General features: G+C 39.8%; 1 protein-coding gene across 1 annotated transcript in view; it reads left to right on the top strand.

Moving 5' to 3' along the window:
• itga4 (integrin alpha 4) overlaps window positions 1-24,071 on the top strand; it is a 31,411-nt gene extending 7,340 nt beyond the window's left edge. The window contains exons 10-28 of the mRNA XM_035410243.1: window positions 792-900; window positions 1,440-1,534; window positions 1,851-1,941; window positions 2,463-2,508; window positions 2,828-2,982; window positions 6,968-7,122; window positions 10,388-10,537; window positions 14,273-14,349; window positions 15,257-15,407; window positions 15,525-15,623; window positions 16,216-16,292; window positions 17,597-17,686; window positions 20,353-20,434; window positions 21,171-21,278; window positions 21,740-21,865; window positions 21,970-22,095; window positions 22,229-22,321; window positions 22,665-22,781; window positions 23,188-24,071. Of these exons, the coding sequence (XP_035266134.1) occupies window positions 792-900; window positions 1,440-1,534; window positions 1,851-1,941; window positions 2,463-2,508; window positions 2,828-2,982; window positions 6,968-7,122; window positions 10,388-10,537; window positions 14,273-14,349; window positions 15,257-15,407; window positions 15,525-15,623; window positions 16,216-16,292; window positions 17,597-17,686; window positions 20,353-20,434; window positions 21,171-21,278; window positions 21,740-21,865; window positions 21,970-22,095; window positions 22,229-22,321; window positions 22,665-22,781; window positions 23,188-23,274 (2,034 nt within the window). The 3' untranslated portion in view covers window positions 23,275-24,071. The remainder of the gene's footprint in view (window positions 1-791; window positions 901-1,439; window positions 1,535-1,850; window positions 1,942-2,462; window positions 2,509-2,827; window positions 2,983-6,967; window positions 7,123-10,387; window positions 10,538-14,272; window positions 14,350-15,256; window positions 15,408-15,524; window positions 15,624-16,215; window positions 16,293-17,596; window positions 17,687-20,352; window positions 20,435-21,170; window positions 21,279-21,739; window positions 21,866-21,969; window positions 22,096-22,228; window positions 22,322-22,664; window positions 22,782-23,187) is intronic.
• The last annotated feature ends 346 nt before the right edge of the window (window positions 24,072-24,417 follow it).

Below are 24,417 nucleotides of genomic sequence, written 5' to 3'. Positions count from 1 at the left end.
TAATTTTTCCATTGTGGAAGATTTTGATCACTGATGACTTTTTGTATCCATTCAGACACATCGTTGTGTGCAGCTGGTGCTTTCTCTCAGACTGGGCTTACTTTGTGGATGAGCTTTAGAAGGGATGTTTGGCACTCAGTTGTATCTATTACAGTGACTTCTCTATGTCCAAAATGAGTTTTCGCTCACAGTAGACTGGCATGCAAGTGTCAGAAAGTGTTTTACATCCCCATACATCTCGCTTCAGTGGCCTGCATTAAACTGAGGCTATTTTAGTCATGTTTATTAGAATATGAAATGTGGAAAATCAGTTTTGGGATCTGCTGAGACATTCCACAAGATTTTGTGTTTAGATAGGCTGGATAATTGTAACCCATACTTCCTGTAAATTCAAGCTACATATGTCAACCCATGCTAGTTAGCTGTACCCATTGCTGCATACAATTTTAACAATTCAGTATCTCTGGTTATTTCTTTACTTATGACTCAATTATGGAGTGTATGACAGTATTATCTCATTATTTATCAAATCAGGTCTGAGTTCAAGGTTTTGCACAAACCCTACTTTTGATTATGCAGAGTTTCCTGTCTTGGGATAAATGTAGTGTGCCTGGCAGTTAGATTCATGACATTTGTTTGAAACACAGTATGCTAAATGACAATCATGATATGCTAAACTTCCCCTACAATGCTGAGAACAGGAAACTCTGCATGACAAGAATAAATAGCTTCGGAATGCCTGTATTAATGAACTGTTACAAAGGAACATAAATCCTGGGGCTTTTTTCCAGGCTAATATGTTGGAAGAAGAGTTTGTATTGATGGGTAGTGACACCTATGCAGCAAGGTTTGGAGAAGCCATCACAAATCTTGGAGATATTGATGACGATGGCTACCCAGGTAATTTAATCTTAATATTAGGAATGTTTCACCCATTTTTTATGCATCATGTAACTTTGAGAATTTCGACGTGTATTCTGTGAGCACTGCAAATGGATGTAATGGATTAATAATATGTACTGGCGTTCAACGTTGTTCAGGATGTGGTCAGAGTGACAGAATACTCCCAGCTGCAGAGTGAAACCCACAGGCCCCATATTATTCAGTTGCAGCTGACGTAGCCACGGTGTTCCTCACAGCAGCGTCTGTTAAAGCCAGTAGCCAGGGGTGCCGGGGGGGGGGGGGGGGGGGGGGCGGTTTGGACGGATGGCCTACCACAGGAGCACAGAGAGACATGGTACAAATTAATACTCCACGTTGGGAACACTGCTGAGCACGTCCTCGTCTTGGACGAGAAGATTTGCGTGCCAGAATGGTTGTTAAGGGGAAAGTCCGCGTCACTTGTGGATTTGAACACAAACGGAAGACAGCTGATGCAGGACGGAGGGAGGCCTTCATTTCATTATATCCCTGCAACCCCAGCTGTGGATGTGTTACAGATGTGGCAGTTGGGGCACCACAGGAGGACGATCTGCGAGGGGCTATTTATATCTACAACGGGAGGAGGAGAGGGATCACGCAGACTTTCTCCCAAGTAAGTGGTAGCAAAGGATCCTGAGAGTTTGGGGTTGGAAGTGTGTGTGTGTGTGTGTAGGGGGGGGGCGGTGAGTTCCTCCCAGTCCCTGACCAACGCTTTCCTCTGTACTATGATGGCTGTCCTAGTTCTCCACACAAAGGAAAAAAGTAAATATCTCCAGGAATTTGAAGAAAAAAGTTTATTTAGATAACTCTTGCAACTCTCTGCATATTGAATATTTTTGTTTTTATTTGGTGCACTGTTGCAGAAATGGAACAGTATAACATTTTCTGAATCTTCACTTAATGTGAATCTGTTCACCTGTGACCATCAGCGCATCACTGGGGCCATGCTGGGTAATGCCTTCAAGATGTTTGGTCAGTCTGTGTCTGGAGGCATCGACGTGGATGGAAATGGCTACCCAGGTGAGCTCCGCTGTCACTGCACTCTCACAGTAGAGAAGAGAGGGCCCATCAAGCTTTTCACTGGCAGCTTATAAGCATACTGTGGGCGGCATGGTGTCGGTTAGCGCCCGGGGTGTTGGGAAGGAGAAGTTGCTGGAAGCTTTCGCAGGCATTCTGTGAAATATAGTGTGCAGTGTGCCCATCTAAAGATCACACATATCCAGTTTCTTAATTTCAGTTGCTTTGCTTGAAGTATTCAGATTGTTAGCACACTTGTTACTTGAGGAAAATTAACGAAAAGAGGTTGACACCAATGATTCCACCCCATCTATTTTCAGCTCCCCAACTGCCACTGGGCATTATGCCCCTGTGATTTTTCAGGGCAAGTGAGCAGGGAGGATGTCTCAACAGACTGTCATAGATAGATCGAGGACATATGAAGGGAACTGATTTTCTGCAGCTGGTGCATGTGCTGAGAAAACCACTAAATTTAAGGGATGCTTTTCCAGATGTGACATCCATAAATCTGCCTTTGCCCACAGATATTGCAGTCGGGGCCTTTCTGTCCGATTCAGCAGTGATACTCAGGTGAGACTTTCACAAGGAATGGATAACCAATAATAGCTTCTATACGAAGGCTTGGCAAATCAATATGCAACTGAACCCTGCTATGGCAAATACTGCGCTCTTGTTCATAAGGCATGGTGATGTTTTGAAGGATCTTCTTTCAAGGACAACTTGAAAAAAATCCCAATTAAGCATAGGCTCTCACTAATATAATTGCCTTGAACAATAAATGAACACTAAAAGAGCACTAGCCTTGATAGCTTGTGGCCAGTGTAGGTTTATTTCTGTGGGATCCATGAAACAGATGTGTTAGCTGATGCAGTCTCCTTTGCTCTGACAGGACACGAGCTGTGGTCGTTGTGGAGGCCTTCATAATTCTGCCTGTCAGCGTGAACCGCAGCCAGCCTCTGTGCTCTGAGAATGGCCAGCCTGCCGTCTGTGTCAATATCAGTGTGTGCTTCAAGGTGCAAGGTCGACGGATATCTGGAAAAATAGGTTAGTTAATGCACCCATGACCCTCTATACCATTTACTGTTCTCTACGATGATGAAGGCTCTTACTACTGGTCAGCCTGTGTACTGACGTCTTAATCATTTATTGTGCTATTTAGGGGTGGTAATCATTTAGGGCCCTATTTTTGCAGTCAATGCACTACAGTAAAACTAAGGAGAATTGAGGAGTGTCCAACTCAATTTAGGTCATTTTGTGGCTAGAGGCTGTAGCATGCCTGTGGTGCAACTGTAAAAGAGGTTGGTTTAAGAGGAATAAATTATCTATAGTTTGTGGTGGATGTTTGGACCAGCTTGACTGCTTTTTCCCTTTGATACCACTGCCTCAAGCCCACAGTGAACTGGCAGCTTTAGCATGTCTGATACCTACCTGGGAGATGCAGAGTCACAACATGCTCATTTAGGGCACCTCAAAAAAGCCTCAGGCAAATATCACGGCAACATGCTAACTTGAGTATGAAGATGTGGCTTGTGCTAGTTATTTAGCCAGATAGAAGCCAAAAATGATTTTTATGCTTCAGTGCTATGGTTAAAGAATAAAAGTGTTTGCTATAAAAAATGTCTCATTGAGAGTGCGATCAGTCTGAAAAATCAGTTCAGAGTTTATTAGTAATACCTGCCAAGGATTTCACAGCAGCTTAAATGCGTTCAAATGTATGTAATCCAAAAAACACAAATAAATAACTATCCACGGAAACACACAAATCAGAGTACTGGAAATATATTTGGTCTGTTATAAGCCTTCTACAACTTGATTTTCCAGCAAGGAGGATGGGCACTGTTTTATGAGTTTATAGGTAACTGAGTATTAATTGTTTGTGTTTTTTTATGTTGCACACATTTGAGCTTGTCACTGTATCCCGTCAGGTAGAATATATTAAGGCTAGGTGCAACTGATAAACACTACACTGCTTCCCACATATAAAGAAAGATGGGAATAATATCAAACCATTCACAAAAGAAGCCAAAGATAGCAGGTCACTGAAAAGGAGGTGTATTTTCAGAAAGTGGATTTTGACAGGAAGGTCTAATAAGATGAGGTGTGATTTTTGGTTAATTTAAATTAATGTGCTCATCTGAAAAATTTTAGTAGCCTATTTAAAAATAAGACAGCAGTAATGTAACACTTACAGTAAAAATACTCAAATTCTCTAAATGTGGAATAGAAACATCTTCAATTCCTATGCTTTTGTATCTTGTAGATGTTTTGTATATTCTAGATGTTCTGCTGTGCATACCTAATGTATACTGCATTTATTTAAGAGTCGCATATCTTGGACAAACAAAATTGACTTATTATGAAATTATTCTGAATTGATTATGGTCAAATTAGTGTCATTAATAGTCACACTATTATGTGATTGCTTGTCTGCCCCTTATGTTTACTGTTCTTTTATGCACATTTGAAAGAGCACTATATGCCAGTCATAGTTAAAAAGTGATTTGGATGGGTTAAAATGCAGATTCATTATTCACCACCAGACTTGCACAACTCCAAATGCCTTTATTGACCCCCATTGTGCTGCCAGCCCCATTTTGATGCCAAACGATTATTGCAGAACATATAACAATATGAGCAACTCCAGTATCACCCTGTTGGACAAGCAAGGATTAATTATGAATATGTTCATTTTCTGAATCCAGCAGTTCCAACAGGCAATGCCCTTGATAAAATGTCCAGCATTCTGAATACTGAACACAAGAGATATTGCGTGCTAGAACCCCTCACTTAACCTACATGTAAAATATATTTTATGCGATTTAATTAAATAATTATTATTTTAAATGAGAATTATCCATTAAATCACCAAATTAATTAATTGATAGGTCAGTCTACAGTGCACTGGTGGAATCAACCAACAAGTCAAAACAAGCTCTATACCAGGTGTTAAGATTAAATTATTGAATTCAATAAGAAGCAGTCAATTATATTAACGAATCGAAAACATACATTCTTTATTGAATGCAGGCACAGTACTTCTAAATTACACAACAGAAGACATAATACAGAACATTAAACAATTAATCTAGAAATACCAGAAAAGAGAGAGAGAGAGACGGATAAGCCAGACCTTGCCAAAGTATCACCCACATCCAGTATAAGCACCACAGGATGAAAGGAAACCAGCTACAAGCACACAACCAAGGAACAACCACCAAAATAAAAAGAGGAAGACTCTTCTTCTTCAAGGCTCCGAAACCAAACGTAACACAACAAACTTTTTCCTGTGGCTTAAATCTTAAATACCTTACCCAGCATGGCTGGGCACACCAAAGTTTTGCAAAAAAGAGTACTATGAAGTTTCTAAATGGCAACTGAGTGTGGATTCTATATATCTTTTATTTCAGTGCTGGGCACCCTAGTCTTGTAGTAGGCTTCTAGTTCCCTACAACAGACCATGGGTACTTGACTGCCTATGTGCATTCACCTGTTGGGTAAATTCACAATTATTTCAAATAGCTAATATATTAACATTTAAGGTAGGACAAAACAAAGTAATATCTCATTATTTACACATTCCAACTCTTCACTCTGCTTGCTGAAATATTACTGATTGCAGACCTTAAATATTTATTGTTCAATCTCTAAAATATTAAATGTTGTCACTAGAAATATTTTGAATGTCAATGGGCTCATGCAGGGGCAGATCCTGTCCACTACAGGTTTAGATGATGCTAAAAGTAACATCGTGGACAGGTTTTTGTGAATGCGTTGGACAGCATTACATTACATTCATTTAGCAGATGTTCTTATCCAAAGTGACTTTCAATATTGGAGAAACATAACTGCATTCACTGGATTAATTCAAGCAATGCTGCTAGACCTGGGTAACAATGTTCTCAGATAACATGACATTCACATAAATCAGTACTGACTCATGCATTTAGTTATAGATCATATCTATTCATGCAGGAATTATAAGGTGGTTTATCACCAATTGGGCATCATTTTTACCTCTTCTCAGCATGCACTCATTGAGAAGAATATCAGGTTGAGACATGGCTGTCTCTACTTCACCTTCTCTGTGTGAGATGGAAGACTAAGTCAGCGAACTCTGCAACACCTTACCTGAAAATTTTGAAGGCTCTCACACACTGATCTCTCCACAAACCACAACAGTTTACTGAACTCAAGCTAGTGTGCCTCAGTTGCTATTTTTACTGTCTCCATCTGAAGATGTTTGAGCTGAGGCACATTAGTTCCTGCAGTCCACATGCCCCCAAGCCTGAAACAGCTCTCGACCGGCTCTCTACAACTCTACAGGCCAATAATGAAATAAACTCAAAGCCCTTCAAGTTCTTTGCTTACCCAAGAAAGATGCAAAGTTTTGAGTACTTATTTCAGAAATATATGTCATTGACATATTTCCTGATGTCAATGACATTTATTAGTGACATGTATCAGTAACATTTATATGCAATGTTTAAGATGGATCATTTTTAGGAAATGACAAAATGAGGTACAGTGGTGCACCAGGCAAACAAACAAAAGTGGTGCCATGAGGCAAACAATTGAAGATACTTTAAGTGGCTGATGAGAGGGATTTCATATTATAATGACTGATTTCAGAAGATTATGTAGAGATTAAGTTCAGATTGTGTGCTATATTGCAGAGCGAAGTCAGTTTCCATGTTTGTCATTATTAATTGAAACCGTAATTTTTCCTATACACGGTGATATCAACAGTAACAATGCCCTCCCTGGGATGACCTTTTTAAAATCAAAACACAATGATGTTTGCAAACACTTTTCAAATTTATATATATGGTCAATAAACCCAGAAATGTGGGTGTGCGATTTCTCTTGCTTACTTTATTTGCTTTCTGGTTAGCTGAAGACTATTTGTATTTGGTAATACAAAAGTATGAAAGTATTTGATTTCTCAGGCATGCCATGATATGAGTGCCCTCCCTTGTTTTTATTAGCCATGTTAGATATTTTGTGACTTTTGTTCTCTTCCGCCAAACAGGACTGCTGTATGTCCTCACTGCAGACGTGACTCACTTGCAGGCCTTTCCCTATCGATTCTACTTCACTGGGAACGGGACGTCCAACACAACGACCGGGCGGGTCAAGGTCAAGCCAGAGAACCTAACCTGCGTCACTCACACAGCCTTCATGAGGGTGAGCGTCCACCACATCTTCAGCCCCAAACGGAAGCACCGACCTGGGGTACACGCCATGGAAACGCAAGCCGTGTAGTGTGGCCGTCATCAAACGTAACCAGACACTGTCCAATGTACTAATTCATAAGCCATGAATTAATCCAGAGTAAGGAAAGAGATTATACAAAGTTGAGAGTGCGTATCATTTTCTAAAGGAGAGAAAATTACAACAAAATTATAACGGTTTACGGTGTGAGTTTACATTCTAATCTCTGGCTCATGCTATTCAGGGCCATCCGATCCATCTCATGGTTAATAGAGAGTAATTAATTATTCCCTCCTGTTTTCAAATCATTATTTAAAGCCACGATGACTGTGGTGTCCATAAACAATGCCCTCAGAATTCCCATCAAAGCAGGTGTGCTTTTCATATGTTTTATATTGCGAATAATTAATGGATAATTTGAGTAATTAATGTCATACCAAACAGAGGTAAGGGGGACTCAGTTCAGTGCTCCATTCTGAACTGCAGGTTTACATGGCAAATGCAGAGGAACAATAGCAGGCTATCTCTATCCCTCCATCCCTCTCCTCTCTCCCTCACAGTGCCTCTTTTGTTTTTCCTTTTCCTTATTCTCTCCTTGTTCCCCCCCCCCCAGTCTCACACTCACACACTCTCACACGCACACATCCTGCTTGTATATGCATACACGCCTGAGGAGACGGCTCAATCGCTGTGTAGGTGATCTTGACACGCCCTGGCGTTGTGGGTCTCCGGCCGGAGGCGAGTGAAATATGATATTCTGTTGATGAAGGTCTATCGTTCTGCCAGTGGCGTGCAGCATCACGCTTTAACCACAGCATTGTTTTTGCAGACCAAACCCAGGCGTGGAGCCGCTTCCAGTAAACATGCGGTGGAGGTGGTTCAGATAAAACCCCGGTCTCACTCATTCACTGCTCTGTGAGAACTGCACCCCACCCCTTTCTTTTTATAATGATGTTTTATTTTCAGGGGAATTTGTGTGGGGTTGAATTTTAGTGACACCACAAACTGGCAACCTCGAAAAGTGAAGCTCACCATCATTTAGAGATCCAATCAGAATTTTTTATGGCTACTGCGTTAGTAATATGCATATGTAAATTTGAATGGCATTCCCTTTTGAGAGATTAAAAAATAGATGCTATAAATATAAAAAAATTCACACAGAAGTGAAAAGCATTGTGTGTGGATCTGTTGAAGCACTTATCCCTTGCCCATATATTGTGTTCTCTTCGACCACCTTGAGGACCATAAAGGGCAAACCTCCCAGCTTTGACTTTGAGCTGTGCCGCCCAACTGTGTCCACTCGGTGCTGGAAGGATTGCGCTGGTCCGCAGGGCCTATAGCGGTGGCCAGAGTCCAGCTCTTTTACTGGGACGCAGTAACATTGTAGCGGAATGCAGGTCATGCATCGCGCTGTTGTCCAGCTCAGGCCCAAGGGGATGGGATCCCATCACCACAGTCAGTGGACCCTGAGATTTGGGACCTGCCAGACTCCTCTCCAGAACTTTTCAACCATTAACAATGGCAGAAAAAAAATGCAGAGGGCAAAGAATACAGCAGAGAAAACATTGAGAAAGTGGTACGATATATGTACCAAATCATAAGCTGCGCATTGTGCATATGTGTATGTATATATATGTATTTGTATATGCTCTTTACATCCATATTGGGTGATCTGTGTAGGAATTGCATTTTTATACAGTCTTCCCCATTTTAAGGAATCAAAAGTAATTGGGCAATTGGCTGCTTGGCTGTTTCTTGGCCAGCTGTACATCTTTGCGTAATTAGTTTATGCACCCAGTACTTTTGCATTTAACTGCATTTATATAGTGGCATGGTTGCATACTCAGTTCTGATTGGCTGGGAGGTGTGCTTTATTTTTCACAAACGTCCAGCTATGAAGTAGCTTGCCTACATGGGTAGGGTAAATGGCAATGGAAAAACATAAATATAAATGCAGTGTTGGGTCTAACCATACCCAAGCATTGGATGCGTGAAAGATAAATGGTTCAATTTTGAGGGCCTTGATCAAAAGAAGCTGCATTCTGATTTGGAGAAATCCTTGTTTATTTGGTTCTGCACTCTTTGCCAAACAAGTATTCCTGTTACCTACAAAGTTTTTATACAAAAAGTGAATTTGGCAATCAGCTTGTGAATTGGTGAGAAGCACTTTTACTCTAACAGACTGCTCAGTCTACCTGTAAAGCCACGTAGTGGGGTTTGTTGGCAAGAAAAAAATTAATGCTGGCAAGACTATGTTACGGTTGGCTATAAAAAAAGTTATGTGAAGATGGACACATCTCTTGACACTGCTGCAAGTATGATGGGCTATTGTAACAGTTGGCTTGCTAGCAATTTACAGCAATAAATACATTTTTAACTGCTTTAGAATGCTTCTGGAGGCTGCTGGTGATGTCACTGACCATTATCTTAGGGGATTTTTTCTTCACAGCTTTTAAAAAAATCTGTCATCATCTGTGGTTGCTTCCCTTGACCGACTTCATTTCTGAGAACCCTAGTGGTTTGTTTATTTTTCAAGAATTTCCAAACTGCTGTACTTTATATATACATTTTCCTTGCTGTTTTATTGAATTCTTCTGTTGTTCCAGCTTACAAATTAGTTGTTTTTCAGCCATAGTTAGTCTTACTGGTTTTCATGATGGTGTATACCTCTCTCTGACACGAAATGCATTCTCCACAGATGAAAACTAAGGCTAAAATGCTGCTCTTTTATATGTGAACAATCCATGCAAAAGAAAACACCCGAGCAACAGTTAACACTTGTCAGTCATCCATTAACTTACTTTTACACATAATAAAAATGGGGGACTCAGCACAAAAACATGTTTCTCTAAAATGGGAAAACATATAACAATGTAAATACCATGAAATAAAAGCAGATTGTCTGTACTTCTGTCTTATATTTATCTTTTGATCTCAAATCCAAGTGTCTTCAGTCGACAGTCACAGATTTTAATCTATTGTCCCAATACTTTAGGAGGGCAATGTATGCATATAAAGGGCTGTACTTCCTACATGGATTACCTGGAATGGATGTAATACCCTTAAATTAAAGCTGATAGTCTGAACTTTAACCTCATGTTAATTCATTCATTCATTCATTCATTGATATTGTTTCACTTGAAATTCAGCAACCACAGTCTGCAGAGACTGGTCAGGACCTCTAATGTACATGATGAGCTAAACTAGTACTCTTTCTGTTTTCTCTTCTCCCCTGCAGCGAGATGTCCGAGATATATTCACCCCAATCCAGTTTGAGCTGAAATATGAGCTGGGAGAGCACAGTCCTCCTGAGGAGGTGACCGGGAGCTTCCCCCCTCTCAAACCGGTCCAGCAGAGGAGGGAGGACAGTAATCAGGTTGCCAACCAGGTATACTTACCGCAGCTTCTATGCAACTTCATGTATTTGGTTTACATGAGCAGATGCTAATTGTGATGCTGAACCTGCGATGTAAGGCATGTGCTGTTTTATTGTCAGTGTGTTCAAATGTGTTATATGTCAGTACATATAACAACACTTTTTGTTTGCTCTATATAGACTTAAAATGATCACAAGGAAAGAATAGCTGTGTAACTTCTGCTTCATTATAATTAAGACTGCACAATGGCATCTTTAACAATGTTATAAACTTGTCTGACAGAATATGTTTTAGAACATTCAATGAAAAAAATTGAATAAATTATTTTACATCAGGGTGTTGCTGGGTCTGAGGCATAGCTATTGGGGAAAAAATAGGGATACATCTGACATTATTTTGGGGGGTTTACCAAGGTTTTATGCACCTTGTGCATTAAAGTAATAAAATAAATGTCTGTTAAGTCACTATCTATCGCTGAATTAGGTAACACAATGGTGATTGAGCCTATTATTATATTCATTTATATTATTATTATTATTATAATTTATGATTAAAGAACTGGGTGTCTGTGGCGACATTCCCGGGAAAAAATCACAAGCGGTGCATAGTTAGTGACGCATTTTCCATCACCCATCAGTGGTTGGTCCGCCAGAGAGGGTAGGCGGAGCTAACGCAACAGGCTCGCTCTTGAACTCACTTGTTTGTGAGCGACGTACTGTTTTTTTTCCAGTGTCTGCTAGCGTAGCAGCCAATAATGTAATAACTACCGTTAATGTAATAACTGCCAATAACGTAATAATTTTTCCGTTCTTAATGTAATAATAGTCGATAATGTAATAACTTACCAATAATGTAATAAAATTTCTGAACCAATAACATAACATTTTGCACATAATGTAATACGTTATTAGATTATTGACTGGTTATTACATTATTAGCTGGGTTAAAAAAAAATCATTAAAAATGTAATAATAGGAGCCGATAATGTAATAATATAATTGTATCACTATGTATACGTTTTATTTATTATCAAGTGTCAGACTTCGATAACACTTAGGCCTACCCTTACTGTTGCTTCTTTCAAACAGCTGCTCAAAAACCAGGCCAATCCTGACCCCTTAGTCCTAACTCTGAGAAAACACACACACACACACCTACTCTCTCTCTCTCTCTAGGAATTAATTGTTTGTGTAACTTGATGGTTAGACTTATCTGCAGGCCTGCCTTATACTCCTTTGCCATTTGAGTACCAAATTAAGTGGGAGCACACGTTTGCAAACACAGACAATTACTCTTATGTTGTATAATTTGAAATCTATACCTCTTTGAAGATGCTGTGTTCTCAAATAAAAAAGACCACCACTTCTTTCCATGAAAAATATAATCTTTAATCAAGTGTATTTAAGTAACTTCTTACTACTAAATTGCATAGCTATTTGCACAGCTAACGCTAGCTACCGGACCATTTCAAGAAAGGCAACATTAGTTTAGACAACGTTGCGCACAGTATCCATCTCTCATATCAGGTAACGTTGCGTTAGCTAGCTAGCTAATGTAATTAACACAATCTAATGTCAGCTAACAATTAGAAAAAACGATAGCTAACACTACCGACCGGTACCGACCTTGCAAACCATCTATCGAATGCAATGCTACCTTGTTGCAACCTTGCAATGTAGCTAACTGAAGGCCAGTTCAGATCAATGATTCGCAACGAGACTGTGTATGCAACCTGCAAAATTCCAAGATGTCTCATTGTAAACGTTCTAAAACTGCACTTAGCGATTTGACAAGGTGGGTCTTTTGAGACCCCAGGCAACGGCTTCAGACGCTCTGCAACTAACCAGTTCACACCGCTGCAATTTTTCTCTGCAACATTCTAAAACCGTTTTGTCTCCTTTGCGAATCATTGATCTGAACTGGCCTTAACGTTATCGTTATTTACATTGCCATCAAGTTCATCAATATATTGATCGGAATAAAGCCAGGGTATAGGTGCAGCAGAGCGGGTCTGATTTCTGTGTAAAGATGTCAAGCCGGAGAAAACTAAATAAAAGAATATGGCAGTATGGATTAGCGTTGTTATTATTTTATTACGCCTCCTTCAGCCTTGATGCCCTTTTTTGGTGAAATCTCCTTTGTTTTTGTTTTATTCTTCTTGTTCTGATTGCTAATTTAACACCCAGCTCCGCTTTATTCTCGAACAGTTTGCTAGCAAAACCAGAAACACCAGCGGTAACATTTTGCAAGGCAGTTGTTTCAAAAATATCACACAGCAATCATTCACGAGAAAGACTGTTTAGTGTGCACGAGATACATAATTGTACAAGCCGCAGCAAATCCCGCAAATTCTTCTCTGCAGTGTAAAGATGTTCATACCGCGCACAAGGTGGATAAAGAACGTCTGTGGAAATTGATCATCACTAATTCTACCCCAGGTCTGCTACAGCATTTTAACCCGGCTCGGCAGTGTAAAGACAGCTTAAGTTAGCCTAATGTTAGACAATGAATGAGTATGTACATAACGTTACTTGTATAACAACCATTTTTTATTCAGTAAATAATTAATGTAATAGTTGGTGTGGCCCAGGTGCCAACTGACTGACGTCACACAGGCGACACTGGTTGGATCCGGTTGGATCTATGGGAATTGAGGTCCAAAAACACACCTGCAATTACCGCTTCTCGCCATTGGTACCGCCAAAGAGAACGAAACGGAAATCTTCGAGATTGTAACTTTAATGTTGGCATCCTCTAACCCTATATTAGCACATCATGAACATAGAAGAAAAATGTTTAATACTTGGTTGTCCGTCCCCCATGTTGGAGTTTTTTCTTGTTTTGGCCAGACTCACATAGTCGTAAAATTTTCTTACCACGAAAAATGCCTGACTAGTTTACATTCTGAACAGAGGTGAATGAAAGCGAAATCTATCGCTGTTACTGTCACAGCACTTTCGACACAAGCATTATTTTGTGTCTGACAAGAAAATGAAAACCACCTCTTGAATTACAAATCAACAATAGACTATTTTTTCCTTTTGATTGACAGGACATAATCAGAGCTGACCATCGGTTGTTTTCATACTATCGACCAATGACCAATTGCAGTATTATCGGCCGATAATGGTCAGTGGCCGATCAATCGGTGCATCCCTAGTTATAAGCCCCTTTCACTCATGCATCTTAACCTGTAAATGTTCCAGAAATTTTCCAAGTAGGAACAGCAGCAGGAGTCAATTTTCTGTGCAAGACTTTCCTCCAGTTTTCTGGGTAAGGGCCTAGTAAGAATCGCAGAAATCTTCCACCATGGCTCTAGGGTGAACAAAAGCAGCCACATTCTCCAGTAATGCATGCAAAAGGTTTTGACATTCATACTTCTGATGCTTTTTCATTTTCATTTGAACTGTGTATATTGACACCGACCACTTTTATTTAATGTATCATTTTTTGAATATACCTGCATACCCTTATTATATATTTATGTATTTTTTTCTGTGCAAATTAGATGTTCATCCCCTGTACAGTATTTGCTGTCCTAAACAATTGGACTGAATTTAACACGTGAGTGTTGCTTGTAAACATTGCTGTCAATTGTCATCTGTGCTTAATACTATGGTCATTAATTTATCAATGGCGATTTGGGTGGTGTAACCGGGATAATGGTTTGACATGTTGGCTTGAGAATAGGCTATCAAACTCTTTTTTTAGGACTCTTGTACAATGCTTTATCTACTCTCTCACAGACAGAATTTGCCCGATACTGTGCCTGGGTCAACTGTTCAACGAACCTGCAGGTTTCTGCAAGCCTGGTGTTGCCACAGTATGTCCCGTCTCTTCCATTCTCCCTCTGTGGGGTTGACTTTAGTCTGTGCAATTGGTCACTACAGACCCAGCTGTTACTGGAAATAGCCAGTTAAATAATAGTTTTGGCAGCCAAATGTGACATTTTACCACCAATTTTACTAACAGAGCTGTTCTAGAGCCCCACTTCCTCTGCTTTAATCATTAAAAAATGTCTTCAAACAGTTTTAACAAACTCTGGTTATGTGATATATTTATTTATTTATTTTTTGTCTTCATTAACAGTAAAGTTTTTATCTCAGATTTTATTTCTTAGCATATAAATACATACCTGACTATGAATATGTAGACATTTGCCGTTAGAATGAACTGCTGTTTGAATCTCTTTCTACACTGTGCTAGGAACATCAGGTCTGATTATTCATAAGTCAGGAATATATGTGTGTATTTGCATGTCATACTCGCAGATGTACACCTGGTGTTTTGAGCTGAGAAGCAGCAGCCTTCCTGGTGGTATGGAAATGGCAGTAAACACTGCCATTGTGTCTGAGTAAACACAGGCCCACCGTCCCTCTAAAAAGCAGTTGCAGCGTAGTGCTGCCATTATCTCTGTCTTTTAAATGGGAAGGATGAAAAGCTTCCTGTGCATAGCTTTACTTGGGTTTTATTGTGAAAGGCTGTCTTTTCTTACCCTCTGCATCCTGTCCAGATGCCAGCTTTAGTCTCTGAGGGGATCTGTGACAAATGCTCTAGTAGACTGCTCAGAAATTCTAGTCATGTCTGTGTCTAACAGGGATATTCATTCTCCAGTGTGTCCTCTCCGGTCTAAAGCAACTTTGGAAAGAGATCCAGGCATTCTTCAAAACCTCTCTCTGATACACAGAAATCTCACCTCTCTTTTCTAACATGTCACAACTCTCCCTTAGGTCCCACAAAAATGTGCAGTACTTTGCGCTGGGGGAGAAGAAGACGGTCATGTTGAACGTGACTCTGGTCAACAGCGGTGATGACGCCTTCCTCCCCAGGATTTACCTGAGGTTCCCCAGCAACCTGTTCTTTATCAAAGTTCTTGATGCGGTAAAGTACACTCTGAAAAGATGCTCAGACGGGAGGCTGTCCTGAACTAGATGTTTGCTGCTTCATGCACTGATTGCATGCAGAGTCATCCAACTGAAGATACCGGTGTGATTTCAGGAGCTGAAGTATGTGAGCTGTGAACTCACCAAGGAAGACAAAGCCTTCACAGGGCTGGACTGCAGTGTGGGGAACCTGTTTATTACCTCTCTGGAAAAGGTATAATACATGCTAACATATGCAAATATGGTTGCTCCATTACTTAAGTGAACTGTGCCTTTTGTCTGAAATTTGCTATTCATCCTATTTTGGAATTGCAGACATGGTTCCAAGGCTCCCAACAATAAGTTCTGCAACAATCCATTTATGATGCCCATTATTTTCACATTGTGTTTCCATGCAGGGGTTGTGTAGCATGTACAATTTTGGGCCATAGCTTCTATAATAATATTGTGCCTTTCAGGATTTTCAAGACATTTTACAAATGTAGTTTAGAAAGTATTGGTAGTCTTACCTCAACAACCACTAATACATTGGCACCTGATTGAGTTAATAACATCCAGGGGACCAGACAAATTTACACATTGGGAGCATTTGCCATATCTTTCCAAGAATATTCTGGAAGCCATAATTGTTAGCTGGGTTTTCTTGAGCCCTGCAATTACAGTATCATTACAGCACATGATGCATGTAACCAAGACAGGAAAGAAATTAGTATGTACAAAATGACTCTTCTCCTTTGAAAGATATCCTGGTATGTGTCAGTGTCCAGAAGACCTCACTCTAATGGTGCATTTCCCTCTGCCTTTAGCACACTGTCAGCTTTCTGCTGGATGTTAATCAGAGCAGCAATGCAGGAGACCTCAATATCACAGTCAACGCTACCTGGTAAATACTGTCCTTCCTCTGCATGTTGAATCTTACACAAGGGTCAGCAAAAAAGTAACAGTGCAGAGCTTCTTCATTTGCTGCATTATTGCTGAAAATGTACCTTGGAGTGCTCCAGTTTCTTTTAACTTCTGTGTAAAATTATGACCAAGACAAGTGTTTCAGGCAGTATTTGGTGGGGAAAAAAGATTTGTGTGATCTGAGAAAGGCCCAAATTCTGTGTCATAGATGACTTAAATTCTTACATGGAAGTAGTGATTTGCCCCACGGCGCGCAGGAACTGCCGCCGTGGACTATGCATGGCAAATTGTGGTCACTCACTCACTCACTCACTCACGGACGACCTGTGGGACGCATGTGCAGGTGGTTCTTCATTTAGTACGATGCATGCGCAAGTGCATCTCCCAAAATCACCACTTCGAACGGCACGAGATTTTTAAGCACAGCTTTATCGCCTAACGTTACTTTAGCTAACCGTAACATGTTAGCGTTTCGCATACTTTAGTTAACCTACTTATCACGTACCACCGATACAGATGTATGGACACATGGAGGACAACAAATAATGTTACAGAGGTAAGGACATGCTATAGCTAGATATATAGTTAGCCAAGTTTTACTCGTGACACTTTGTACAGATGCGCCGTGTGTCTGCACGGTTTCATGCTTGTTTATTAATGTAGCTAGTTATAGGGTATTTAGTTATAGGAGAATTTGATCTGTGAACATTTTATTAATACACATTTTGTTCATTCAGATTTTACTAAACTTGAATTTCTAAAAGCCACTTGCTGAGGTCTGAGTGAAAGTCAGATAACTGTAATGTTATACCTGCAATTCTTACTTCCATTACACAAGTCACGTAGAATAGGGATGTGACATTCTAAGGTCACATAAAATCACACTAATGTTCGGGACTTCAAGCAGCTAGCACTTACTTCAGCGATGGGGTGAGTGTCAACAGATGTGGTTTGTGTCAGGTGACAACCAACTTTCTCTTGCTGCTTTTAGGGAGAACAAATACTTTTTGGGGGTACCTGAGAGATGAGCATTATGATATAAATGAATGAAGCTAGGTCATTTGAGTAATGCAGGTGCCATCATAGCTGGTCAAATTAATTATGTGTGTGTTAATCTTTGTTAATTCTGCTTTGGATATGGAAGTGCATGTTCACTCATCTTGACCAAAATTCAATTGGTTATTTTTTAAATCATTCTTTATTTCTTGTGTAATTACACACAGTTAACACTGTGATGCATACAGTTTCCCTGGTTTTAAATCTTGTGAATGTTATTATTCTCAGTCGGAGTTCTGAAAATGAAGACCTTCTCCATGATAACTTTGCCAGACTGATGTTACCTTTGAGATATGGTGTCAACCTTACTACCCATGGGTAAGCTGTTTATCCTGAAGGAGTATGCTTGTTAAATTTCTTATTTGTAATTTCTTGTTTGTGCAGAACATATTTTGTTGAATGGGTTATGCAGGCTCTAAATTATGACTTTTAGAGTAATACTTCTCGTCCATGTTTCTATAAACTAGACTCATAGAAACTGCTTTTGAATCAGAATGGTTGAGATTTTACTGTTTAAAGCAATATATAATCTTATATTTTCAAAAATGAAAAAAGCACTATTTATGTACAAAACATTTTTTTTAGCCCATAACATATTTCTAATGTTCTCTAAAATTCACCAGCTTTCTCCCTAAAAACTGTATTCACTTTTGGTTTCAGGGAGGGAAAAAATCACTGTCTTTATTATAACTGTTATAACTGGTATTATGGTTTAGAAACTCAAAGATTGACAAAAAACTGAATTTAACTATGACATTATATGAAAAATGTTTTCAACAGTGCTGTGTTCCTGCTGTGCAGCAGTGTCCACAGACAGATGGTCCATGTTTTCATGGATCACTGCATGACTGAAACTTATTGACATAATCACAGATATCTGGTCACCAGCCATCAGCCACGCCACCCTGCAGCCCTTTTCTGCCTGATGGCACAGTTGGTCTTCCTTCCTACTGGGATAAGAGACCTCTGGGAAAATTCATTTGCTGCTAGAAGTAAAATTGGTGGGCCAGTAGGGGCGGTATTCCCTGTTGACCAAGCAGAAAACCAGTGCTCAGCAGCGACTGGGACACTGTGCTGTAGGAGTCGCTCCCTTTCAGATGGAAAATTGAGAAACTGACACCAGAGCCCTGGTCTGGGTCATTAAAATGATGTTAATTAAGGAAAGATTTGAAATGTTAGCTGCAGTGCCCTGGTCAAATTCCCTCTCTCAGTTGAACTGCTCTAACTGAGAAATTTTTTCTCAGCTGACCAACCTGGTCAAGTAAGGTTAATAAATGAAGGATGCATTTAAGAGAACTAAGGAACTCTGGGATCATGAAGCATGTTATACAGGCATCAGTAGAATTGACACAGTAGATTAGATCTTACTTGCAGTATTTGAAATATTGTTATTTGTATTATAATTTATTCAGTATATTTGTACCACAACAATGCTTAGATACTTGAATGGAGAAAGCTACAGGAGTTGCTACAGGAGCTGCTTATTGTAGCTACATTCAATTAGGTAAATGTCATTCTCAATACATATCTGAAACAAAAGTGTCATTGATACTTTGGTATGAATACATGCCATTACACCCTTAAATAAAATAATGAAAAAATATTTATATGGTGCTGCTTGCATACTGCTTGTTGTAGTCTGTATCTCCCGGTCACTTGTCTCCCCAGTACTGTCTCTGTGTTCCCTGAGCTGCTTCACTCCCCTGTATTTGTGTGATTTCACTATTCGGGTGGTTCCGGGTTTTCGTGGTTTCCCCCCCTTCTTTCCAGTCTCGTTTTACTTACTTCCTGCTTATATCTAGTTTTACTAATTTCTACTAATCCTTACTAACTTATAGATTGTAAAGTACTAACGTCATTAATATACTAACATGTGAATATTACTAATGGACTAACACACTCTAGTTTTGGGTTTTTGATAGTTTAGATCACTATACTAATACATTAACCATTCTCCCCTTTTCCATGCTGCGCTGTAGCTCCGCCCCTTTTCTTTCTAGCCTGCTCTAACGCTGAGTTCTGCAATTGCCTGCACCTCTCTCTCTCTGCACGCGTTTTTACCTGCTAAACCCAGGCCGTCTATTATCATTGTTGTCTATGTGATTCCAGTCCGCGTTTTGTCAGTCCCCTGTCATTTTATTAGTTATCCTAATGTTCTTCACCTGGATGTTGTTTGTTACTCTGCCCTCACTCACTTAACCCCTCCTTGATTGTTACCTTCCCCAGTGTATAAATGTCAGTCTTTTCCACCAGCTCCCGGTCAGAACGTTGATCGAATTCATTGTGCCGATATTTAGTAAGCCTTTGTTTATCGAGATTCCTGAGACACCCCTTCTGAACGACTTCGAGTTTGCCTGCCCCTTTTTGGTTTGTTTGCTTCTGGTTTGACCTTTGCTTTGCTTTGACTTCTCTTTTGCCTGTCCCTTTGTACCTTCGCTGCTCTGATCTCCTGGTTTTTGATTTTTTGCCTGTTTATCACAATTCTTTTGGAAACTCGATTCGGCACCGTCCTTTCTCTGATTACCTGGCTTCGAACCTCGGACTGAATAAAGACAACATTTTTTGGATTTCCCTGGTCTGTGTTTGGGTCCTTGCACAGAACATCACACTGCTAGGCCATTGGTCATTGCTGTGCCTGCAGTTACCAAATAAATTTTCCTTTATTTTGTGGTTTTTAATTATTTGTTGCTAAGTAGTATGTTTATGAGAATGGCTCAGCCTATGATGGAGAGAGATAAGAACGGCTACATCTACAAACATTCAGATCAGGCTTGGGTTACTTTTGATAAAGAGATGAGTAATTATGAGGTGGAACCACAGAAACCACTCTCAACCATCAAAAGATTACACTGCACAGATGCGGCTTTTAGTTGCTTCTGAAATGATCACAGCATGGTGGCATGTGCAGTCTTTCTCTGCAGTCTTTCATAACCCTCCATATTGTCTGAGTTAAAATGGCCTTGTCCCCTCTTCTTTGCCTGCAGATTTGTTACCCCATCTACATTCATTTTTGGACATAAGCCAAGCAGTGTTGGATTTACAGAGAAGTTCAATTTTACCTTCAAGGTAACTCTGACCAAGCCTTGCAATGGGCCCAGTGGATGTGCCAGAAAAAGGATTAATCATATCTGTGATAAATGCTGGTCAGGTTGCAGCATCACACACAGCACTGTCAAAGTACAGTATCTTCAGTCAGGTCACACACTGCGTAGCTGCAGGGTAATGGATACATAGGCTTCCAAATGGCTCACTTGGGTTTTGCAACAGTTCATTTCAGTAAAGGTCACTCCTCATGCAAAGCCATGTAGTCACAGGTTCAGGCCTGGGTTATGTCATTGCTGGACTGTGACCTGGAGGGTAGCACAGTCTGCCTCATCCCACCAAAGGCAGGGTAGTTTTACACGAGACAGTTAACTGCCTAATTACTTCTGTATTAGAGACCATTACAGATAATTTTGTGGCCTGTAAAATATATATAAAGTAGTCACTGGCTTGCAAGCAGTTGCTTTGGAGGAGTGCACAATCTTCAGGGATACATGTGCTATAGCCTTGGGTCAATGATGACTGCAAACCAAAGACGAAAATGGTGGGGAATAAACAATGTCGCACTGCCAATGTGAAACATTTCACATGGAAAAAAGAGGAGAATTATTGTGGATTGTTCTGTTGTATTACTGCGTACCTTATGCACCAATTGCAAAAAGCATTATGGCTGTCATCACTGGCGGCTAAAATGTCAATGCTCTGTAGTCATTCCTCAATTGCTGTATGACATATTTGCTATGATTTTTGGTGTTGGCAGGTTGTGAATGTTGGGCCGAGCAAAGCTCTAGGAGCCAAAGTTGAAATGGATATCCCCAGACATATGGTACCATACCAACACATATTACTCAACATTTTGCATGTAAAGGTAAGAATAAGTTGGTTACACAAGAAAACACAATGATTCAACACAAGTGAAAATTCTGTGATACAGTATGACATTAATATTTTGTACATGATGATTACAGTATTGCACTTGTCTGAACCTTTGTTAAGGCTGTTATAATAGCGATACAAGCTATATTCCACTCAATGCCAGTGCATATATAACAATATATTGCACTTCAGAATATATGCCACCCCTGATATGCCATTCCATTTGCATGTTATGGTTTATGTCATACATTAGTTTGGTAGCTTGGTATGTAGATGATAAATAGATAAATAATAGAAAGGTAGAAATATATCTACATATTTGTTTGTACTCAGTAAACAAAATGTATATTCCTGAAGTTCTATTTGTTTTCAATAGGGAAGTCATATACTGTATTTCTTCATCCATATTTAAATGGGTTCTGCGACTATTCTGAGTTTGTGTTTATATTCTAGACGTCTCTTGGGAGCTGTGACATTAAAAATTCCACCAATATAACTGACGATTATTATCAAATGACAAAACCTTTCATCTTTGAATACCTGGTATTCCCCCCTTTTGAACAAAGGCAAAGGCATATGGTGAGTATTGTACTCTCCTTTCTCAGCTTGGCTGTGACTGTAACATTTGGAGCATTCTCATCACTAATGAGTAGGTCTGAATGGATGTCCTCTCTTTCCTTCAGTACTGCATGAAGAACGACCAAATGTGCTTGTACATCACGTGCATGTTAGGAGACATGGACGTGGGGAAAGAGGCCAATGTGCTGGTGGCAGTGGAGATGAACCCCACGGTGCTGCAGGACTACCCAGTAAGAGCCTGCGCAGTTTCTGCAGTACAATAGAGTCTCTTATAGGCCGGAGCCACAGAATTGGGGTAGAGCCCTTGAACACCATTAATCGACCAATTTAACGTGAAAACCTAATGCTGCCTCTTGGTTTCAGGGAAAGATCGCTGTTACGATAGAGAGCGCAGCTATTGCATCACCAATGAAAGACCTGCATGTCCTGGACTTACAGGAAGAGAAGGCTGCCTGTGTAAGTGATGAGCCTGGAGAGACTCATGAAAGTCAAGTCCAGGGTTCTTACTGTATGCTTAGGACAGTATGCCTTCAATGTTTACATATTGTTGTTGTTGTTGTTTAATAGTCGTAGTCACAGCAAATGATTATAGGCAACAAGTGTTTGTAGGCCCACCACTCACATCGCATTCGCCATCAATTCAGAGGCAGTAACAACCATACTAGAGTACTTACAGAATTATATTGCTTCATAAAATCAGAAAAATCCTTTTGTCTGTAAGGGTTGAATCATATTAGCCTGTTTGCTTTGCTATGGAACAGCCAATTCCATTTTTATAATACTTTTCCCAATGGTGCAGGTTTTTCTGAGGGGCCATAGTGGCCAGATGTCAGTTCATGACAGAGCTGTCATCCTGGTAACGAGTCTGTTCACCGGGGGTGCAACACTGGCATTTCTTGTAATCTGCCTCAAGAAGGTGGGTTTGCACACCATTAACAGTTTCCCAGAAATCTGTTTGATCAAAAACAATAGTTTCATCAACGACACTATTTATTTCAAGACTAGTGTAACTACGGTGTGGAATTAGCCATTTGAATATGCAGGGTTCCTGCAGTATTTCTAAAGCAAAAAAAAGACATGATCAAGTCATCATGGATTAGCCTTTATTTTTAAATAAATTATAATGTAAATAGGGTCCCAAAAACTATTAAATAGTTACAAATATTACAGTATGTACAATTTTACTTTCTCATTTATCTGTGGTTGTTGCCATGCTTTTTCTTTCTGAGCTTGTCATTTGATAACTGAATGTCTGTTAGTCTGTCAGTGTCACAAAATTCTATTACACCCCTAACTGCAAGTAATGTTTCATTCTGTCACAGGTTGGTTTCTTTAACAGGAAGATAATATTGATGCAAGCCAGCTTGCTCGATGAACCTCAGGACACGGGTGAAGGATATGAATTTTGACAATGAAGAAACACATTCAAAGTATTTATAGAAATTCAATGTAAGATGAAGTCTGCTGCACCTTGGCTGTCCTAGCAGGGGCTGAATGACCATGGATGTCTTCACTGTGGGAGGAAGGAGCACAATGATAGCTAAGAAAAGAATTTTCTATCTGTAATTTAGCTTCTTCACCTGGAGACATATTTCAGCAAGACCAACATTGCAGATTTTGCCCTGTTGGATCGAAATGCAAAATCCATTTTCAAAAAAGAATACAAGGCGGCAGTGGGCCCTTTGGCTGTTGTCATACAATGAAAAAAATCATTATATTAGACATTACATTAGGTTTCCAAAATGTGTAGACTGTGTTTGCAAAATGATAATTTAATGAAATTTTTTTTAGCATAAAGCTTGAAAGTTAATTACTTGAAAACATTTTTTACAGTTTTACAGTATTTATTCTCAAAGTGCCAGTAGAAAAGCCTTAGTTGGATTAAGTTCCTATCTTAAATGCATTGGCTGCAGTACGGACCAAATGCACTTTACTGTAAATGACTGAGCTTGAAAATGTTGTACTGTATGTGAATTTTACATGTTTTTGCTTCATAAAATGTCAGTATGGGGTTTAAGCAGGGTGGGTTCTATATGGGGTATTGAAAGTGCCTTCCCTTTGCACTTTGATGGTGCAAATATATATTGTTTCTTCTTAATCCTTTTTTTTAATTGAAAAACTTAAATGTATTATTTACAAAAATCATTTGCATCTTCTTTTCCACCCCCATGTCAGTACTAAGCAAATACACCTTTGGTAGCAATTACTTCTCTGAGTCTTCTTGTATATGTCAGTGTGAGCTTTGCAAATCTGGATTCCTCCCCCTTCCATCACGATAATTTGTTCCAGGTCCCTTCAGGTCCTGCCACAGATTATCAATGGGCATTGTCCTTTTGGAAAGCGAACCTTTGCCCGAATCTGAAATCTCCTCTCGACTGAAACAGGTTCTCTGCCTGTGTTCCACTCCTTCTGTCTTTTCCCCGAAAGTGACAGACTTCCCAGTCCCTGGAAAAGCAGTCCCATAGCATGACACTGTCACACATGACACTTCCATGCTTGATGGTAGGGATGGTGTTACCTGGGTGATGAGCTTTCAGAACAAAAAGCTCAAT

The sequence above is a fragment of the Anguilla anguilla genome, chromosome 3 (genome assembly GCF_013347855.1).
Source record: "Anguilla anguilla isolate fAngAng1 chromosome 3, fAngAng1.pri, whole genome shotgun sequence".
Classification (NCBI taxonomy): Eukaryota; Metazoa; Chordata; class Actinopteri; order Anguilliformes; family Anguillidae; genus Anguilla; species Anguilla anguilla.
The sequence above is the reverse complement of the archived record's forward strand: the minus strand, read 5'-3'. Positions and strand labels throughout refer to the sequence as shown.